At 38.6% G+C, this 18,467-nt stretch overlaps 1 protein-coding gene and 2 long non-coding RNA genes across 3 annotated transcripts; 2 read left to right on the top strand and 1 right to left on the bottom strand.

Moving 5' to 3' along the window:
* Positions 1 to 318: 318 nt before the first annotated feature.
* LOC144983600 (uncharacterized) lies at positions 319 to 1,746 on the top strand. The gene is made up of 4 exons (XR_013647326.1): positions 319 to 494; positions 1,047 to 1,224; positions 1,354 to 1,450; positions 1,608 to 1,746. It is a non-coding gene; the product is annotated as an uncharacterized LOC144983600 (long non-coding RNA).
* Positions 1,747 to 1,879: 133 nt separating this feature from the next.
* LOC144983601 (uncharacterized) lies at positions 1,880 to 2,858 on the bottom strand. Its single transcript, XR_013647327.1, has 2 exons — positions 2,721 to 2,858; positions 1,880 to 2,416 (listed from the first exon to the last, which is right to left on the bottom strand). It is a non-coding gene; the product is annotated as an uncharacterized LOC144983601 (long non-coding RNA).
* A 7,992-nt stretch (positions 2,859 to 10,850) lies between these two features.
* Positions 10,851 to 17,916, top strand: LOC101175673 (beta-1,4-galactosyltransferase galt-1-like). The gene is made up of 4 exons (XM_004076071.4): positions 10,851 to 11,530; positions 14,865 to 15,195; positions 15,271 to 15,443; positions 16,734 to 17,916. The coding sequence occupies exons 1-4, from the start codon at positions 10,932 to 10,934 to the stop codon at positions 16,954 to 16,956; spliced, it is 1,326 nt and encodes a 441-aa protein (XP_004076119.1). The 5' UTR covers positions 10,851 to 10,931; the 3' UTR covers positions 16,957 to 17,916.
* The last annotated feature ends 551 nt before the right edge of the window (positions 17,917 to 18,467 follow it).

Raw genomic sequence — 18,467 nt, 5'->3', positions numbered from 1 at the left:
TTTTTTGCTTTCAAAAACGTGTTTTGATTTTGCTGACTACTCTGAGCGCGGCTTAACGTGACATAACTGCCACTATTGCCGCCGCCAAAAACGTTTTCACATGCGTTGTGTGTCATCTCACTTTTTTCCTATCTTTGATTTTGCTGAGTTCAATTTCAGTTTGACGTGACAAAGCTGCCGTCAAACAGCTGCTGATTGGTCCAGATTCTAACCAATCAGGTGTCTCTGTCTGATATTGACAGTGCTTGGAGGCAAATAGACCTTTTTCGCAAAAACCGGAAGTACGTCATCAACGTGTAAACCTAGTTCCGGTTTGTGCTTCGCTGGCGGAGGAATGGCAGAGCCTAGAGTGTTTTCGAAGAGCCTGAGCTGTGTTCCGAAGTTCACCAGCACCGATGTGATGAAGAGTGTGAAGATGCAATCGTCCACTAAAGGAAACAAATTGGACATGGGATATAAATTCGTCCACGAAGAGTTTATCCACCATTACCAAGGTAAGCTTCAGCTAGCTTTAGCCATAGCCGCATCACCGGTAACTCTGTGTGTTTACGTCAACTGTAAATCCTGGTGTTATTAATTTGTAATATAAGGCATCGCAGTGAATATGTTGTGTGTATGTTTAAGTGAAAAGGCATGAGATTAACATAACACCCAAAAATTTGGTGAAGCTGTAAATAAGAAATGTTAAGTTGCCCGTATGCGTGTTCATTTTGCTGCGGTTGCGGCACTTTCTTCACTTACTAGTATTATTTTTCTGAAAGTATGGTGAGCAGAAGTCCTCTTTTCCTGGACATGTCCTCTCTTTTGATACTTATATAATAAAATAACATTGAACATAGATGAAATGTAATTATATTTGCTTCATGTATGCAGCTCTGAACACCAATTACTCTCGATGAAATATCTCACAAACTCACTTCACTCCTCTTTTTTACAAACTCAAATCTGGTCACCCTATTGACAGTTATAGTTTCATGTCATTCTGAACATTGATGTAGCAACATAAGTATGTCCTAATTTTAACCTATATAATTTATTGTGTCTAGATATCACTGGACGCAGAAAGTGCCAACCTGAAAGCTTTCGTCTGCAGTTGTGTGGCTGCTAAAGGATTTTGCAATCACATAGTTGCCATCCTGTTCCAGACCGCACATTATTCACAGCTGGGTCTGCAGGCTGCTCCACCCCCCTGGCCTGCACGAGTGGCTTGCAAAGATGGCACAGGTGGGTTTGTGATCATATTGTCATTATTTTTTAAGAACGTATGTGTATCCATAACAACTCTAAATTATTATAAAAACACCCCAAGTAGTTACTACAGACTTTAATTGCTTTCTGCCTTTTACTTATAAGGGAATCCATCCTGAACCGGTTAGTGAGCTGATGGTGCAAAAACCCAAAACAGTTGGCAGGGACGGTCAGAGGTCCACACTGTACAAGGCATATACAGGTAATTAACTTTTTGTTGCTTTGTGAGCAAGTTAAGTTTTTTTTTTTTTTAATCTTATGACTAACCAAATTATGGTTACAGCAGATATAATGAATTAAATTGAAATGTAGTTATGCACTTATGTCTAACTTTTGTGTGTTGTGTTTCTCTTGTGTAGGACCACAGCCAGATCCATATGATGGCATCTGGAAGCAGATTATGCCAGGTGCAGCCCCAACCTCTCATGGTTGTGTTGGATGGGTTTCTGAGATGGAATGAAAGAGAACTTGGATATATATTGTGGCAAATGCATGAATGCATACCTTAAATTACACTTATCTTGTCTTTAACAATCAGTTCAGCCTTCTGTCTTACTGTTGATCTGTAATGTTATTTTTTATTGTAAATGTTTGATGTTATTTGCATACCAAAAAATTAAACGAGGCACAATTTTGACCAAAATTGTTTTATTTGTTCATCTAATTTTTTTGTGTAGTCAGTCACATTTCAACAGAAAAACATTACGAATATAACAATTATATTTAATTAGATTTTAAGAATATGTGGAAACACTAAATTTTTCCATACTATTTGCACATTATACATTATTTACATACCAAACATTAATTCACTCTTCAAAACAAAAAAGTCCATGATAATTTGCCAAAACACGGCGGTTAAGCCAGATCTGATTCACACTGCCCATCAGTGTGAGCGGCACAGAGAGTTCCTGATGTGAAAGGACTTTATCCTACTGATCACTCTTTCCACCATAATTCTGAGGCGGGTGATGGCTGCGGTTTGTTCTGTTTCCTCCTTGCTGAATTGAGTTGAAAGCTTAAAAGGTGGAATGATGATCTTAGATCCAATGTCAGTTAGGAGGTCTTGAACGAGGAACTTTTGTCCGCCATGACATCGTCTCCTGGCTCCAGCAAAGGAACTTGGCTTCTAAGTCATGGATGTAATCCAAAGCCTCATCCAGAGCACCTGTGAAGATAAAGAAATTAAAAATCAGTCTTAATATATTAATGCTACCTTTCAACACAACACAGTAATCATGTTTTGAAAAGTATGTTAAGTATTTAATTACAAATACATTTCATTTATTTTTGTTAAGGAAATTACAAAATGACAAAATGCTCAAAAGTGATTAAATACATGTAATTAAAATAGGTGAGAGCATGAACATCTTTTATTATAAATATTAATTTGTTCAGGTAGAAATGCATGTATCCAATAACGGTACACATAGTTGACTAACGTTAACCAAACACATTATGAACAACCTTACCTGCAGGTGGGTGTGTCACGTAGTCGTGATCCATCTTTACTGTCTTAGCTTAGCCACCATGTCGCTAGTATCTTCACAGCTTAGCTGCATAGCCTGACGTTTGAAGTTCTGTCATATTCTGACTCCCTTCTCAAAGGATCAGTAAAGTTGTTCCAAGGGAAAATACTCGGGGCAACACCACTCTTCAGGCGACGAACGACGCAGCCGCACCACAATCCCGGAGCGAAGTTAGTAAGTGCCGGCAGCAGAGGGTGCTACCTGTGTTTACATTAAAACTATGCCCTTCATCTCTTCGGATCGCCTATATCCATTTGGGTTTCAGGTTTGGATCCACAGGAAAATAATGAAATGAAAGGTAAGGCTGTTTTTGGTTGGAAGACGAACAGCCTGGAACGCAACAGAGACTGCAACTCTTCGACTCTGCCATTCTTCATATCTGCTGCTACGCTAACAGGAAGTTGTTTTACACGTCATTGACGTATTTCCGGTCGAAAAATGCGGAAGTGTGAAAAAGGTCTATATGGACTTTGTGTCAGTTCTGTTCTAACAGGGTTCTGCCGTTTTCAACCATTCTGGCCCGTTTCTCTCATAGTTAAACCCAGAAGGAGCAGCAAAGCAGCTAAAATCAAACCGAGTTTTGTATTTATTCATGTCAGTGTAGAGACCAACGTGTTTAAAATGCCTGCAGCAGAAAAAAACAAAAAGTCTGAGCTCTGACCCCGCCGTAAGTTAAACTTTTTAAGATTTGTATCTGAACTATTGTTTTATTTTCATCAATAAATGTTGAAATATTAAGAGAAAATAGCATTTTTTGCGACTAATTTTTTGTAACTTTGGACAAACGCTCACAAGTTCTAAATCAAAGACACTTTGAAAATGAACATAAAAGTTAAAAATGCTTCTTCTGTTAAATACATTGAGTCTCCTGTGGTGAGCCGTCATTATTTTGCATATTATTGCTGTTCATCTAATCCCAAACACTTGTGCAGCATTAAACAATATGTGTTTTAAATCTTTTATTGTTTTGTTTTAACGAACAGATCTTAAAGAAAATCAAACTTTTTACCAATAATTTGCTCTGCAGGATTCACAGATCACACACAGACCTGTTGATTTAATGTCAGCAGATAAACTTTACAGTTTCAGGAGATCATCAGCCATAAATTCACAAATCTGACTTAATAAAAATGAACCAATGCTAAAAAAGAAAGGAAGTATGAATTACTGTTAAAATTATAAAAAAAATGAAAACGTCTTCATCCAAAAAGACAACATTGAGGGTAAGAAGAACTGGAGGGTATTCCAGAAAGCAGGTTATGCTAGCTCTCACGGTAAGTTTGAGGCTAAGGAAGTTGATGACCTCAGCTTTCGGTTTCAGAAATGGAGGTATGTTTCAGGGTATGTCAAGTTGCCATAGCAACTCATGCTCTGAACATAACCTGGTCTGGAGCAGGTTTAGTTGAAGGTTAGTTTGTTTTCAGAGAGGTGAAGCAGCATGGCGTGTCCATTTGAAGATGATTTAGTGGATGAAGAAGCTCAGATAATACTTTTTCCACCGTGAGAGGGTGATAACACCACATATGGATGTTGGAAAAATAAACTATTTTACTTTGATCTAACTTAATTATTTGCTTCAGTTAAGATAATTAAAAATCTTTTTTTTTTGTTAAGTGAGTTTAAAAATAACACGTAGTTTTCAGACAGTTATGTTACTTTCATTCAAATTAATTGAATTAAGTAGGTGTAACTTTGGTGCTGCTGTTAGATCGGCACCGCAAGGGATTGTGGGATATCATTCCCTTTGCCTGGCTGGACGGATTTGGGTTTAAGTGTGGCTTTTTGACCAAATGTGTTTAGTTGTTTAGCTGTTTTACTGTGTTTTACCGGGTTTTGTCCTACTTTGCTCAAGTCTCTGCACCATGAGGGAGAGGGAGGGAGAGGATGATGAGTTTATATAGCACCAGGGCTCTAGACTGCGACCAATTGGTTGCATTTTGCGACCAAAATTTGAGAGTGTGCGACTGAATTTTACATCCAGTCGCACATGTGCGACCAGTAAATTTGCCTCCCCCACCCTCCGTATTTTTTATACATTAAACGTGGAAGGGGCACGTCAATGATCAATGAAATAATCAATGATATGCGAGCGCACACGCACGCAAACACACACACACTCGCACACATACTCATGACAAGCGAGCATGTACACTCTCGCGTGATGCCTGTGTGTGAGGCGGCCACTGCGTGTGAGAAGAATAGGGAAAGCCACTGTGAGTGGCTAAAATGCGTGGAGGGGGAGGGGCCTAGAGATAATCGAGCGCGCGTAAACATCTGTGGGAAGGAAACGGAGACAAATGTCACAACCTGATATGTGCGTCTGAACTATGGGTAAGCGAACTATTGATTCGTTCTTCTGACCTGCGGCTAGTGTACCAGTGCCAGAGTGTACAGCAGGGGTCTCAAACTCGCGGCCCGCAGGCTATTTGCGGCCCCCAAGATGATATTTTGCGGTCCCCGCCTTAATATGAAGGTTTAATGTTACTGCAGCCCGCCAGTTTGTATGAATGACACTTTTTCATTGTCGTGCACGGAACTGACCAACCAATCACAGTGGGGTAAATGACTCTTGGGGGGCGTGACAATGACAGGGTTTGAAAGCAGGAAACCTGACAGCCCCCTCCCCAGACCACATTAAGGAGTTCCTTACTTTCCTTTAGAACGTATTTATTCGCTCGTAATTTTCTAAATACATGCAGTCCGTGCTGAACTTTTCTCTGGGCCGCACAGACCCGGAGGAAGGTTTAGGTTTTGGTTACGGTTACGGCGGCGCATCAAACGGTTTATGCACGGCTGTTACGGCAGCACACCGCTCCCGTCCCGCGGGAGTCGGGTCAGCTGAGGAGAATAAATGTCCCACACCTACATGCGTGACAGCTAACGGGGCTTGAACTTTAAACACGTGCGAGCAAAAACAACATTAGTTTTAGACGCACTGAAAATACGTGGGGAAAATGCAATGATAGACGTGTTTGAGATGAACCGGCACCTCGCCTGGATCATTGGGGAGACCAGGCTGGGGGTCGGGGGGTGGGGGGCTATGAGATGAAATCGAATCTGCAGCAAGACTGAAGGAGGACAGGAAATTGGAGTTGTCCTTAACATTCAATTTAGATTTAATATTCTTCTCCCCCTTAGTATGATCTGTGTTATTATATATTTTATAATTATTTTAATGTTTTGAGATGTATGTAGCCTTTTTTAATGAATTGTTATTCAAAATTATTTTAATTAATCACTCCACTACAAAAACCATCAGGACACATGTCCCATAATGCATTGTTTTGTAGTCTGTAGGGCAGCTTTCAGTCAGTTCAGTTTCCAGCTGTGTCCGGGTAGGTTTGCCCCTTGCTCCCACCCCTTTCTCGCAATATTTTTGTGATGATTGACAGTTAATGTTGGAGCAAAAACAAAAATATAGGTCACACACCAGGTGATCTGTGCAGCGTTGAGTCCACCTGTGTGATCTCAAACACACTTATTGTGCATCTTGGCTGCACCTATTTGGTGTCACAAAGATAAATTTCCATCCGTTTTCTTTACTTAGTTGTACTGTCATGACAGAGATGGTGCTGTCAGTTTACCTTCTTGTTGCATCTTCAAAAGTGCAGAATAAAATGTGACACTGAATGTGAAACAGCACATTGTAATTTCTGCATCTATTATTAAAGTATTTATTACATAATACAGTGGAAATTAGTAGATTTGGTTAGCATGTTGATTTACGGTATGCGCCCCTAAATTTTCTGGTTGTGCCCCTAAAATTTTCAGTTAGGGGCCACAGTGCTCCTAGTGAAAAAAGTTAGTCTGGAGCCCTGAGCACCCCTACATGCAGAGAGTATTTTAACAATGTTGGAAAATTCCTAAATGAATCAACGCACACAGTACATCTTCTTTTGTTCTTTTTATTGTCATAAAAATGAGGATCTGCTGGCTCAAACTTGGACATTTGAGAGTTCAAGAATTTTAATTCATTAAAAAAAACATTAATTGAATTGGAGTAATATGACATATAGTTAAATATGTAAATTTCAGTTGTATTAACAACTATTGAGTTTTATAGACGTAAGAAATTAGGTTGAATAAATTTAACTCAATTACTTGTTACCAATAGATGTAATTCATTTAAGTTGGCAAAATTGGATAAGTTATTTGTGTGTATATATATATATATATATATATATGCGTCACATGAAAATGGAAATGAGATCAGAAACTCGTGCGTTTACTTTGTTCTTTTTCTCCAAGCAGAAACTCTTTCTTTTGCTGATGATGCAGCCGTGTTACTTTTTTTATGGACGTATAATCTTCATACGCCGTCATTAAAATCTCAGACTCCGTCTCACTGAAGTATAGAACTCTCTTTTTTTTCCCCACGCGTTTCCATGGTGACTCCGTAAATCATTGATCTATTGAGAATGTCTTTATGTACTTGCTGTGCACGTGCATTAACCCAGGGTTAACAAGTGGAGCGTAATTACTCTAACTCATATCCGGTCTTTTGGAACAGACATACCCAGAGTAAGCAAGTTCAGGCGGATTTCAGCCAGAGTTCAGGCTTAAAGTCAGGGTAGTTTAAACATGCTTCCTGGAATACCCCCCTGGTTCAGCCTCTGAGCCTCGGTAGCAGACACCATGTTAGATAAATACGGCGATTTGATTGGTTAGAATCTGGACCAATCAGCAGCTGTTTGATGGCAGCGTTGTCACGTCAAACTGAAACTTAACTCAGCAAAATCAAAGATAATAAAAAAGTGAGATGACAAACAATGCATGCAAAAACTTTTTTGGCGGCGGCAATAGTGGCAGTCTTGTCACGCTAAGCCGCGCTCAGAGTAGTCAGCAAAATCAAAACACATTTTTGAAAGCAAAAAGATAGAATAAAAAATTATTGAAAAGCTCAAAGTGGTCAGCAAAAAGAAAGATAAGACAAAAGCGAGATTTGACACAACGCATGCAAAAACATGCGTTTCTCAAACGCAAAACACGTTTTCGAAAGCAAAATAAAAGTTTTTGAAAGCAAAATATATATATCAAAGAAGAAAAAAATACTAGAAATAGTTACTGAGGGTCAAATGTGTGCTGAGCACATCTGTAATACAGTATATGAATAATTTATACACAAGAAACTATCCAAGAAATGTTCTCTGCAGGCCAAATATGATCTGGTGTGTATTTTATAAGCTGTCAGCTGGCAAAAACAAGCTGATGAACTATTATTGTATTTGTCAACGCATTTGAACTTAATTTACAAATGCAAAAAACAAAACAAAACATGATTTTATGTATTTGAACCTTTGAAGGTAATTTGCAAAAATGCACAAAATGATAAAATAAGTTTCTATGGGCAGGACTATTTTTGTGTATCCATGTGATGCTAAAATCATAGATAATGAAAAGGTGGGCTGATTGCCTGACTGACATCACTAAAGCTGTAAAAAAAATCTGTATTATCCTTTTATTCTTCATTCCTACCGTTTTTAAGGGATCTAAGCTGAATTCAGCATCAACTCTCTTCAGCTTTTTCTCTACATTCCATCCCTTCTTTCACAGTTATACGAACAGCTTGAACTTGTTTCCTTGAAGTTTTTTCTCTTCAAAAGTACCTGGGATCAGAGGGTTGGGCTGAGAAAATTCACATATTTGTAACTTGAGTGCAAGTAGTTACCAGTATGATAATAAAGAAAGAAGTTAATAACCATCAAGAACTGAAAATTTATTAAAATAAATGTGACCTACCAAACCATGAAAGACAGTCTACTTGACCTGTGTCATCACAAAAGTGATGCCCTCCAGAGATCTGATATTGCGTCTACTAAACACACTTTGGTTTTCCTCTGAGAACCTTCAAAAAGCAACACAAAGCGTTCCTACAGCTGAAAAGAAGTCTTATTTGTCCTCTTTCTGGAGCGTTAGCCACTGATGCATAAAAGACACAGCAGAAAATATCATTTGTGTTTTGTAGATACACAAAAGAACCCAAACTGAATACACTTTTGACAAGACTAGGATTAGGACTAGATTAGGATTGCGCTATCCTGGGCTTCTACCTACCACCTTGTTTCTACTGCTTTCTGCTGATTAAATGACTCAGACGTCTCCGCCTTCTGGTCGGTTTATCACAACCGGTTCCAGGTAATGCTGTAGATTAATGGGCATCTGTAAAAGTAGGAGGGGTTTCTCAAAATATGCAGTAGAACTGCACACAGCTCTTCTTCAGCAAAAAAAGAGGCTTCGCTTCAGCAAACATCTGTAAGTTAAATGTCTTTTTTTCTACATTATTGCCAAAATTCCTGGAGTATCTTCCTGCTGGATGAGGTTTGATACTTTTTGCAGTTTCTTCCTTATTTTAAGTGATCCTTTATTGTGTTGTTCCAAAAAACTTCTTTAAAGTGATTCAGACGTAAAAACATGTTAACATTTTTGGTGATGTTAACAAAATAGCAAAAAATATGTCAACTTAAATATATATATACAACTTTTCTCCATTTGACTTTCTTTGATTCTTCTGTTTGACATCTTAACTTGCTGTTTAACTCTACAAGACGAAACATTTTGTGTTATTACTACATGTGGCAACACATGAAAAAAGTCCAGGGATTTAAATGATGAAATAGAAAAAAAATGTGATGGTGCAAAAACACAGAAGGATTTCTAAAAAAATGCTGTTATTGTTATTCTTAAATAGTGGGTGGGATTAGAATTCACCTACATTAAAGAGGTGCTTTCTTCATTATTAAATGTTAATTTTCAGCAATTCACAATGGTGTCACATTCATCTTTTTATCAGGACCCAACTGAGCCTTTCCTCCTGCTGTTTCAGTGATTTTTATTCCATTTTATTTTTTTATTGTGGCCCAAACTTGTCAGAAAAATTGAAAACAAGTGCAGCAAAAGCTAAGATTGTAAAGGAATAAATAAGGAATTCAGCTATCCCTTCTTGGAGGGAAAAAAATGCAAGAGCACTTACTTGAAAGTACAAAAAGCAACATGTCAGGAGGTCTTATTCTAAGAATGAAGCATGGCTAAAGCTTTAGAAACACTATTTTTGGTTAAGGTCCCGTCAGGTCAACTGTAACCTGTTCAACCACATGCTGCACCTGAGCCACCATAACAATGCCAGATCAGAACAGTAATAACAAAACACACCTAAATTAATAACAGGTAAGTCAAATCCTCTGGGGAGACTTTGCAGGTACAAAAGAACTAGATAGCAAAACAATTACAAGCTGTGATGTGTTATCTTTTCATACTGGTGAGGAGGAGGTTGCACTATTGTTACCTGTCAAATTAACATTTTTCTCATCCGTCAAACAATTTGCCAAAACAAACATGGAAACAGAAACCAAGGAACTATGCCAAAAGTTCGCACTTGGGAAAAGTTAAAGGCTTTCAGTAACTCTTTGGGTTTGGAGCGAAGGTAGTGCTTTTAACCCTTTAAAGGCCCCTCCTTTTAAAACCATCAATTCCAAAACGGTGATCTTTGTCTCATCACTCCAGAGTATGGAGTCCCAGTAGTCTTCCTCTTTTTCAGCATGGGCTCTAGCAAAGGCGTGCTTTTTTTGTGCATGGGCTACAGGAGAGGCTTCTTTTGTGGATGATAACCACGCATGACATTCCTCTGCAGTGTTCACAATATGGTGTCACGAGAAACAGTCACTCCAGTTTGGCTTTCCACTGCTTTAGCTAACTGCAGTGAACTTGCAAGGCGATTTTCTTCAACCCTTCCCAGAAGACGCTCCTGTCGAGAAGCTAGCTTCCGTGGACGGCCTGGACGTCTCTATAAGATGTTTGCACTTCCATCTTTCTTAAATTGTTGGATCACTTTCGCTACAGTATTTTGACTGATTTGTAAAGCTTTGCTGATGTTTTTGCAGCCCTCACCTTTCTTGTGCAAAGAAGTTATTTCCTTTTGTCAGATTTTGTGACATTTATTTTCCATGGTAAGCCGTTGCTGACTGATCTGTTTACTGAATAAAAAACCAACTTGTCTTTGTCTGATCATCATATTTGGAATAAGGCCATATTTCTGGCAGAGCATGTGACATTAGCCTGAGGTTTGGACTAGTCTATGTCCTGGAGACAGGTGATAAACCAGATTTTTAATCTGGCTCTGTTCTTCTCAGGTTGGGAATATTAATTTCAACAGCAAGGATGAAAAAAAATACATACCTGAAGAAGATCACAGTCCTGCTCTTCATCATTACTCCCATCATCATCATAATGGGCTACAGTTGGACAAACTCAACAGTAGGCGAGCTGATTCGAGAACGACACAATCCTTCGGTTATCTGTCCTAGGATGATCTCCCAGCAAAGCATCACTCCACTAAAACACACCAAACACCTGCTGGTGTCAGCCTACATGGACCAAAGATCAGGAGGGTTTGACTTGCGCATCATTGGTATTTTTAAGAGAGACTCAGTTGATGCCCTTTACTGCTCCTTATGCTGTGCAGGGTTAGTAAGTGAAACTACACCTTCCATCATTCTACCACACTCTGACCACTTTGGTTTTCCCTACGGCACCATGGACGTCCTGTGTCAGATCCCTGATAACTGCGATGCCACACATGTCACCCTTCTGACAGCACCAAGCACAGCTACAAGATCAGAACAACTTTGGATACCTATAAAAAACAAAAAGACCTCAAACAAGGAGGAGAATAAATTGGACTTAACCGTCTGCATTTCTACCCTCTTTGGGACTTACAACAATGTGCTTCAGTTTGCACAAACTCTGGAAATGTACAGGTAAGAAAGCTGCAGTTTGAACTCAAATGTTAAAATGCTTTCTTTAATGAGTGTTTTAGGTTCTCAATTGCTATGCATTGTTGTATTTTTTCAGGTTTCCATCAAATTATAGGAAGGTTTCTTTTTTTCCAGTCGACCTCATTAAATGTGTCAGTTCCAAGTCTCATGAGTGAAACCAAAGTTCTGTGGTTATGGAATTCAACACTTAACTGCAAGCAATGAGTAAAGGTGATTTACTCCATCTACAAGATCACAATATTTTTTTAAATGGATTTAATTTTTGTTATAAAAGGGAGAGAGAAAACCAGTCCAAGCAATATGTTAAAATAACTTTTCAATGAAGATTTTTACATAAACCAGTGGTGCTGAAATGCTGATGTGGTTTTTCATACGGTGGCCTTAAGGTGCCAATCACGCCAAAAAAAAATCACAACACAAACACATATGTGTGTGAATGGGACTGTGACTGTAAAGCTCTTTGGGCCTTTGAGAAAAGTGCATCAAAAGTATACGAGGATGCACCATTTACTATTTGGTACGACACAGTACAGCATTCTATTGTTGTTCATAGCCAACTTTCAGCAATTTGTTTTCTTGTTTCACAACAGCCAAGATATTATGGAAGTTTTTCTGTAGCATAATTAAAAATTAAAAAGCAAAACCTGAAAATGCTTTTATATTTTCAAAATGAAGCTGCATTTGTTGACTCAAAATTAAAAAGAAAAAGCAATCAGCCAGAATGCTTTTTCCTTTTCTTCTTTTATTCTGTCACTTAATTCAAATGATAAAGAAAATGGTATTTGACATTTCATTTTCAAAAAGTTCTCTAGTAAATGTGTAACAAAATTCAGTTAGAAATATCTCATTTGATCAATTAAAATGGATTAACAGAAATGCTTTTTCACTTTCACAATGTAACTGCATCAAATGACTCAAAAATAAAAAGTCACTCCTGGGGGGGCGGGGCGATGACGTCAGTGCTCACTCGGTGTGGCTACATGTTCTGAGCGAGCCGAGCACGTCTGATCAGTGCTGCCGGAGTCTTCGTGTTTTTGTGAAGTGAAAGGAAGGGTGCTTTGTAACGCACAACGCTCCGGAGGACGCTTCAGACGTCAGTCCGTCTGACTATCACCGTGTCTCCCGGGAGAACCGAGTCTCTGAGCAGAGGAGCTGTGAGGCGGCTTTTGAAGGCGGATGTGCCGCCTTGGGCAATCCTGAGAAACCGTGCAATCATGAGAATTTATGTATGCAATCATGACCAGACAAAATAATTTTTCCAACATATTTACAGCCAAGATGCACATTGTGGCATTGCCTTCATGGAGTTTAAATACATCAGAAGCTAAACGTTGTTGTTGACACGTATATTAGCCTGATCCTAAACCCTTCTCCTGACTCTTATGATAATTTTTTTTCATTTGCATCAATACAATAATTATAAATCTGGTTTTAATTTTTTCCCTCTCGGGTTAACGCAGAAGCTTTCAGACTCGGTCAGAGACAGATGAAAAACCGCATCCTGCAGCGGCCGTCATGCCTGGAAGCTGAAGCAGAGACTCTCTGGGATGAACTCGAACACGGAAACATCATTACCATGTAGAACTCTTTTAAATAAATAAACCTGATCTCTGAACATTCTCTGTGTCTACCATGCATTGTAAGTGAGATAGTTAGTGACACAGACACCCCTCCATGTAGCGATCCGGCTAAAAACATTAGCTGGTAGCTCCTCCCACACTCTGCCTGGTGCGTTCATGGAACTCCAGTAGAAGCTTCGCAGAACTCCAACAGCCACGCAGTCCGGTGAAATATTTTAGTGAAAAAATAAGAACTGCCAAACCGACCCTAAAATCACTCAAACAATGCCCACTCCCCTAAAGCCATTTTACCCACAAATTTGAACCCAAACCGCCCAATCTGGCAACACTGCCGGGAGGGCAAACAGTGCAGAAGAACAGTGAATATGAAGTCATCGCCCGCCCCCCCTGGAAATGCTCACTGGTATTGAGTTTTGCTACAGTTTTTGCGGGGTGAATTTGAAAACCCAAATGCAATCCCCTCTTTGCATTTTCGCTTTAAGGATGTCACAGAATGAGCGATGTTAAAGAAGAAAATGAAAAAGCATTTCTGTTAATCCACTTTAATGATCAAATTAGATGTTTCTTAATGAATTTGGCTACAGAACAAGAGAACGTTTTCAAAATGAAATCAAATGAAAATCAAATACCATTTTCTTTATCATTTTAATTAAGTGACAGAAAAAGCGATGTTGAAGAAGAAAATGAAAAAGCATTTTGGTGGATTGCTTTTTCTTTTTAATTTTGAGTCAACAAATGCAGCTTCATTTTAAAAAATGAAAAAGCATTTCAGGTTTTGAGTTTTATTATTAATTATGCTCCAGAAAAACTTCCATAAGACATAAATGATCAGAACTCTAAAGCTACATTGCCATCACTCCTGGCAAAGCAGTCACTTCCAATAAAAAGTATGTAAATGTGTTTTGGGCTTCTGTGTTCAAAACTCTTGCGTTCACGCATAGCTACGCAAGTTTTAATAAGCGACCCGTCGCAATTTCTGGAAGGCACACTCGGCAGTGTTTTACAGGTTACTCATAGGGCGGCTCAGTTAATTAACTCACCTGCTCAGCGTCCTATTTAAGCCAGGTGCGCAGTTGTTCATTCTCTTTCTTACCTTCAGTGCTCATTCGTCGCCCCTCCCTCCTCCCCGGCTTCCACCTGTGGGCTCCGTTAAGGGGGGTTTTTGTTACCCGAAAGTTTTATGGAAAATTATATTATGGAATTGAACGGAGCCTTATGCCAAAACGAAAGATGTGAATGCCAACTTAAAGGATGTGAATATTAAGTATGTGGAAATAAATATTTCTTACTGCAAGAGTTGTCTGACAGAAATGACTTCTTTCAGGCTCTATGTACGAAACGGCCATTGAACGTACATTAAAAATTTAAATCAAGTTAAGTCTTTGACCAGTCAGGGACTCTGTTTTGATAGTGATGTAAGGATTGTGTCCCTTTTAATTTAATGGAAGTCCCGTTTTAAAGTTGATCATAGAGGAGAAATAAATATTTACGGTTTGTGCACAACCAGATTTATATGACACTTTCATGGAATGTAATAGAGCTGGAAAAGAAAACGCCTGGAGCAAGATTTGCACTGCCTAGACATTTCGCACCAAGCCTCTTCTAAGTGCAGATTGCAGGCACTTGTAAACAGTAGAAAAAGAAAAAGAAGAAGAACGCCATCCCTGCTTGTCCAGTAGATGAATGCTGACAAAATGTCTGCTTTTTAACTAAGTCTGTTTTGTTTTTCTCTTCAGGTTGCTGGGGGTGAACAGAGTGGTGATCTATAATACCAGCTGTGGGCTTGAACTTAACCGTCTTCTGAAGAGCTACAGTCAGGAAGGTTTTGTTGAAATGGTTCCATGGCCCATCGACAGGTACCTGAATCCATCCAGAGGCTGGAACTTCAAAGAACATGGAGGAGACCTCCACTACTTTGGTCAACTCACCACCCTCAACGAGTGCATCTATAGATCCATGGAGCGTTCACGCTATGTCCTGCTGAATGATATAGATGAGATCATAATGCCATACCAACATGACAACCTGAACTCTATGATGGATATGCTGCAATCACAGCATCCAAATGTAAGTCATTCCATTGTGCACATGAAAGACAACTTTACTACTTTCAAATCATGGCAAACTCTTGCTGTTCTGTAGGTAGCAGAGTTCCTCATTGAAAACCACATCTTTCCAAAGAAATACTTTGAGCCAAGTCGAAAATTCCATCTTCATCGATGGAGCAATGTGCCAGGAATTAACATTCTGGAGCACATCTACAGAGAAGACCCAAACTCAACCTATCATCCATACAAGATGATAGTTCAGCCAAGGTAAGGGAAATTTCAGTTACTTTGGCAACAACTGCATTTATTTATTTAATAAATAAAAACTGAAGTCAAGACAGTTTCTAACAAGCTGCCTCCATTTACTTTAACGGAGACTTTGACTGTAAAGGGACTTAAGCTTTTGGCTTTACAACAGTCTTACTGGACTGTTCCAAGAACTGTTAGGTTCCTTTATATGTCCATTTTTGCAAAACAAAACAAACAAAGTAATAAATGCCTATTATCAGGAAGTCTGGGGGTTTGTTGATGTTACAGTCAGCCAAGTATAGGCAATACAATGAAAGGCGAAAATGTGACTCTAAATTAAGGCATGGATAACCTGATAAACACTTGCAATAATTACTGAAGCCTATAGTAAGCTAGCTCTAATGGAAATGTTAGAATCCAAAGTAAGGTAATGATGAAAGAGACATGTTCCCACCAACATGGTCACATACATTGAAATTGATGCCCCATCAGAATAGGAAATGGTCATAGACCCCACCTCCAGTCTCCTGACAGATCAACATTTGTGTACAATGATCCCTCGCTATACTGTGGTTCTCCTTTTGCGGTCACACAGATTATTCAGTGCAATTTCTTGTATGTTTTTTTTTTCAACAGGACACTGTGTACCATGCCCTGATTGGGTGTTGACCTTGTCAATCAATAAATTTTCTTCTGTGCCATGTCTCCTGTACAGAATGCGTTCAGTTTTCCAAATTTACGTAAAGCTTTAATGTACACAGTTATAGAGTGAGGCTTTGTGGGTGTTACTTTTATCTACTCTCTAAAATCCTTCTTTGCCTTTTGGCTGCTCTTTAGCACTTATCAAGGGTCACCACTGCAAATCAGCGGTTTCCTTATTTGATTTGGCTTTGGTTTTTACATCCTCTTCCTGACAACACCCTTTCAGACAGACAGGAGCATCAAAGCATTTAATGATCCATTTTTTTAGTTTTTTTAGTTAATTAGTTCTTCACCAAGTTCTGACCAGAAAGAAGAGGTTTTTTTCTTTGTATCCATCACAACATGCTTACACATCCATTCTATTATAAATCTGCCCACCTTTCCCACAAACAACCAAAAGATTGGTTGGATAAAAAATCTTTCCATAAGACAACCAAAAACAACTGAATAAAGCAAAGTCTAAATAAGTTTCCAAACGGTTTGTAAAAATGTGGTTACCTTTACTTCAGAAAGAAGTATGGGTAATGCTAGCACCTTCAGATAACAAAAGCAACAATTCAAAATTCTGTATTTAAAGTTTGAGACTTTCTCTTCCAAATGTTCCAGGTTGGTGGAGCAGACGTCTGTGCATCAATTGCTTAGGAATCTTGGAGAACAGTTCTACGTTCCAATGCAGATCTGTCGCATCATTCACGTTCGCGTGGCTCTGTTAAAGTCATTACAATGGGAGGAGCTAAATGAGGACAAGCGACTGTGGGACTTCCAGGAAAAATTGATTCCTAATGTGGACCAAGTGCTGAGGAGAGCAGGACTCCTGACAGAGGATTAGAGTCGTTTTGGATTACTTGGTTACTGGCAAGAAAATTGAACATTAGTGGCAGTGGATCTTTGGAATAATGTTTGTTAACTTTTAGCCACATAACATCAGTTTCAAAAAAGAAAAATTTGCTGTGAAACCTGTAATTGGACACAAACTTGTTCTTAAAGATTTGTTACTTGGCCTGTACCTTCACTAACGTGTTGGTAAAAATTAGGCATGGCTGAATTGCAATGACTGGACAAGGAGGCTGAAGTAATTTAAAAGTTGCGCCTCCTCTGTCGTGATACCTGCAGAATTAGGCAACTAGTAGCTGTTTATTAAAGTCCTACTCCAACCATAAAAGTGTTCCCAGTTGTCTTATAATTATGATTATGCTGCTTTTAGCCAAAATTGAAAGAAAAAAAAGAAATAGTTTTGTTTTCTAGGACATAGTTTCTGCTGTGAGCTTGTGGCTCACCCATTGCATTTGCTCCGTAACGAATACGACCTTTTTCAAGCTGAACTTTTTCATCTGCTCCTGATTCACAACAATTTGAATAAAGAAATACTAAAATAATAAAAGTCTAATTATCTTTATATATGTCCTCTGTCATCAGTAGAATGCCACAAGAACATGTTAAAAACACAAAAAACACAATTTTTATATTCCAGAAAGCAGGTTATGCTAGCTCTCACGGTAAGTTTGAGGCTAAGGAAGCGAATAACCTCAGCTTTCGGTTCCAGAAATGGAGGTATGTTTCAGGGTATGTCAAGTTGCCGTAGCAACTCATGCTCTGAACATAACCTGGTCTGGAGCAGGTTTAGTTGAAGGTTAGTTTGTTTTCAGAGAGGTGAAGCAGCATGGCGTGTCCATTTGAAGATGATTTAGTGGATGAAGAAGCTCAGATAATACTTTTTCCACCATGAGAGGGTGATAAGACCACATATGGATGTTGGAAAGATAAACTTTTTACTTTGATCTAACTTAATTATTTGCTTTAGTTAAGATAAATCATTTTTTTAGTTCAGTCAGCTTAAAAATAACACGTAGTTTTCAGACATTTATTTTGCCTTCATTAAAATGAATTCAATTAAGTAGGTGTAGTTTTGGTGCTGCTGTTAGATCGGAACCGCAAGGAATTGTGGGATACCATTCCCTTTGTCTGTCTGGACGGATTTGGGTTTAAGTGTGGGTTTTTGAACAAATGTGTTTAGTTGTTTAGCTGTTTTACTGTGTTTTGCCGAGTTATTTTGTACTGTTATAGAGGGAAGGAGAGGATGATGAGTTTATGTAGCACCCCTACTGTAAAGTGGTTTAATGATAAATTCAGAGATAAGGTAAACGGTAATATGCCTCTAATCCATTGTGTTTCACTCATTTTATTGTTATAAAAATGAGTGTATCTGCCGTCTCAAATTTAGACATTTGAGAGTTCAAGAACTACAATAAATTAAGATGGAAAACTTTAAATTAATCGGAGTAATATTACATTTAGTTGGATAAATATGTAAATTTGAGTTGTAAAAAAAATATTGAGTTT

Source organism: Oryzias latipes, chromosome 14 (assembly GCF_053564925.1).
Source record: "Oryzias latipes strain Hd-rR chromosome 14, Olatipes_Hd-rR_3.1".
Lineage (NCBI taxonomy): Eukaryota > Metazoa > Chordata > Actinopteri > Beloniformes > Adrianichthyidae > Oryzias > Oryzias latipes.
Note: the sequence above shows the minus strand (reverse complement) of the source record. Positions and strands in the feature narration are given on the sequence as shown.

Excerpts from the sequence above, each read along its gene's own strand:
- LOC101175673 (XM_004076071.4), top strand. The coding sequence starts at position 10,932 with ATGAAAAAAAATACATACCTGAAGAAGATCACAGTCCTGCTCTTCATC. Across the intron at positions 15,196-15,270 it reads TGCAATCACAGCATCCAAAT|GTAGCAGAGTTCCTCATTGA; the intron begins GTAAGTCATTCC and ends GCTGTTCTGTAG. Across the intron at positions 15,444-16,733 it reads AAGATGATAGTTCAGCCAAG|GTTGGTGGAGCAGACGTCTG; the intron begins GTAAGGGAAATT and ends CAAATGTTCCAG.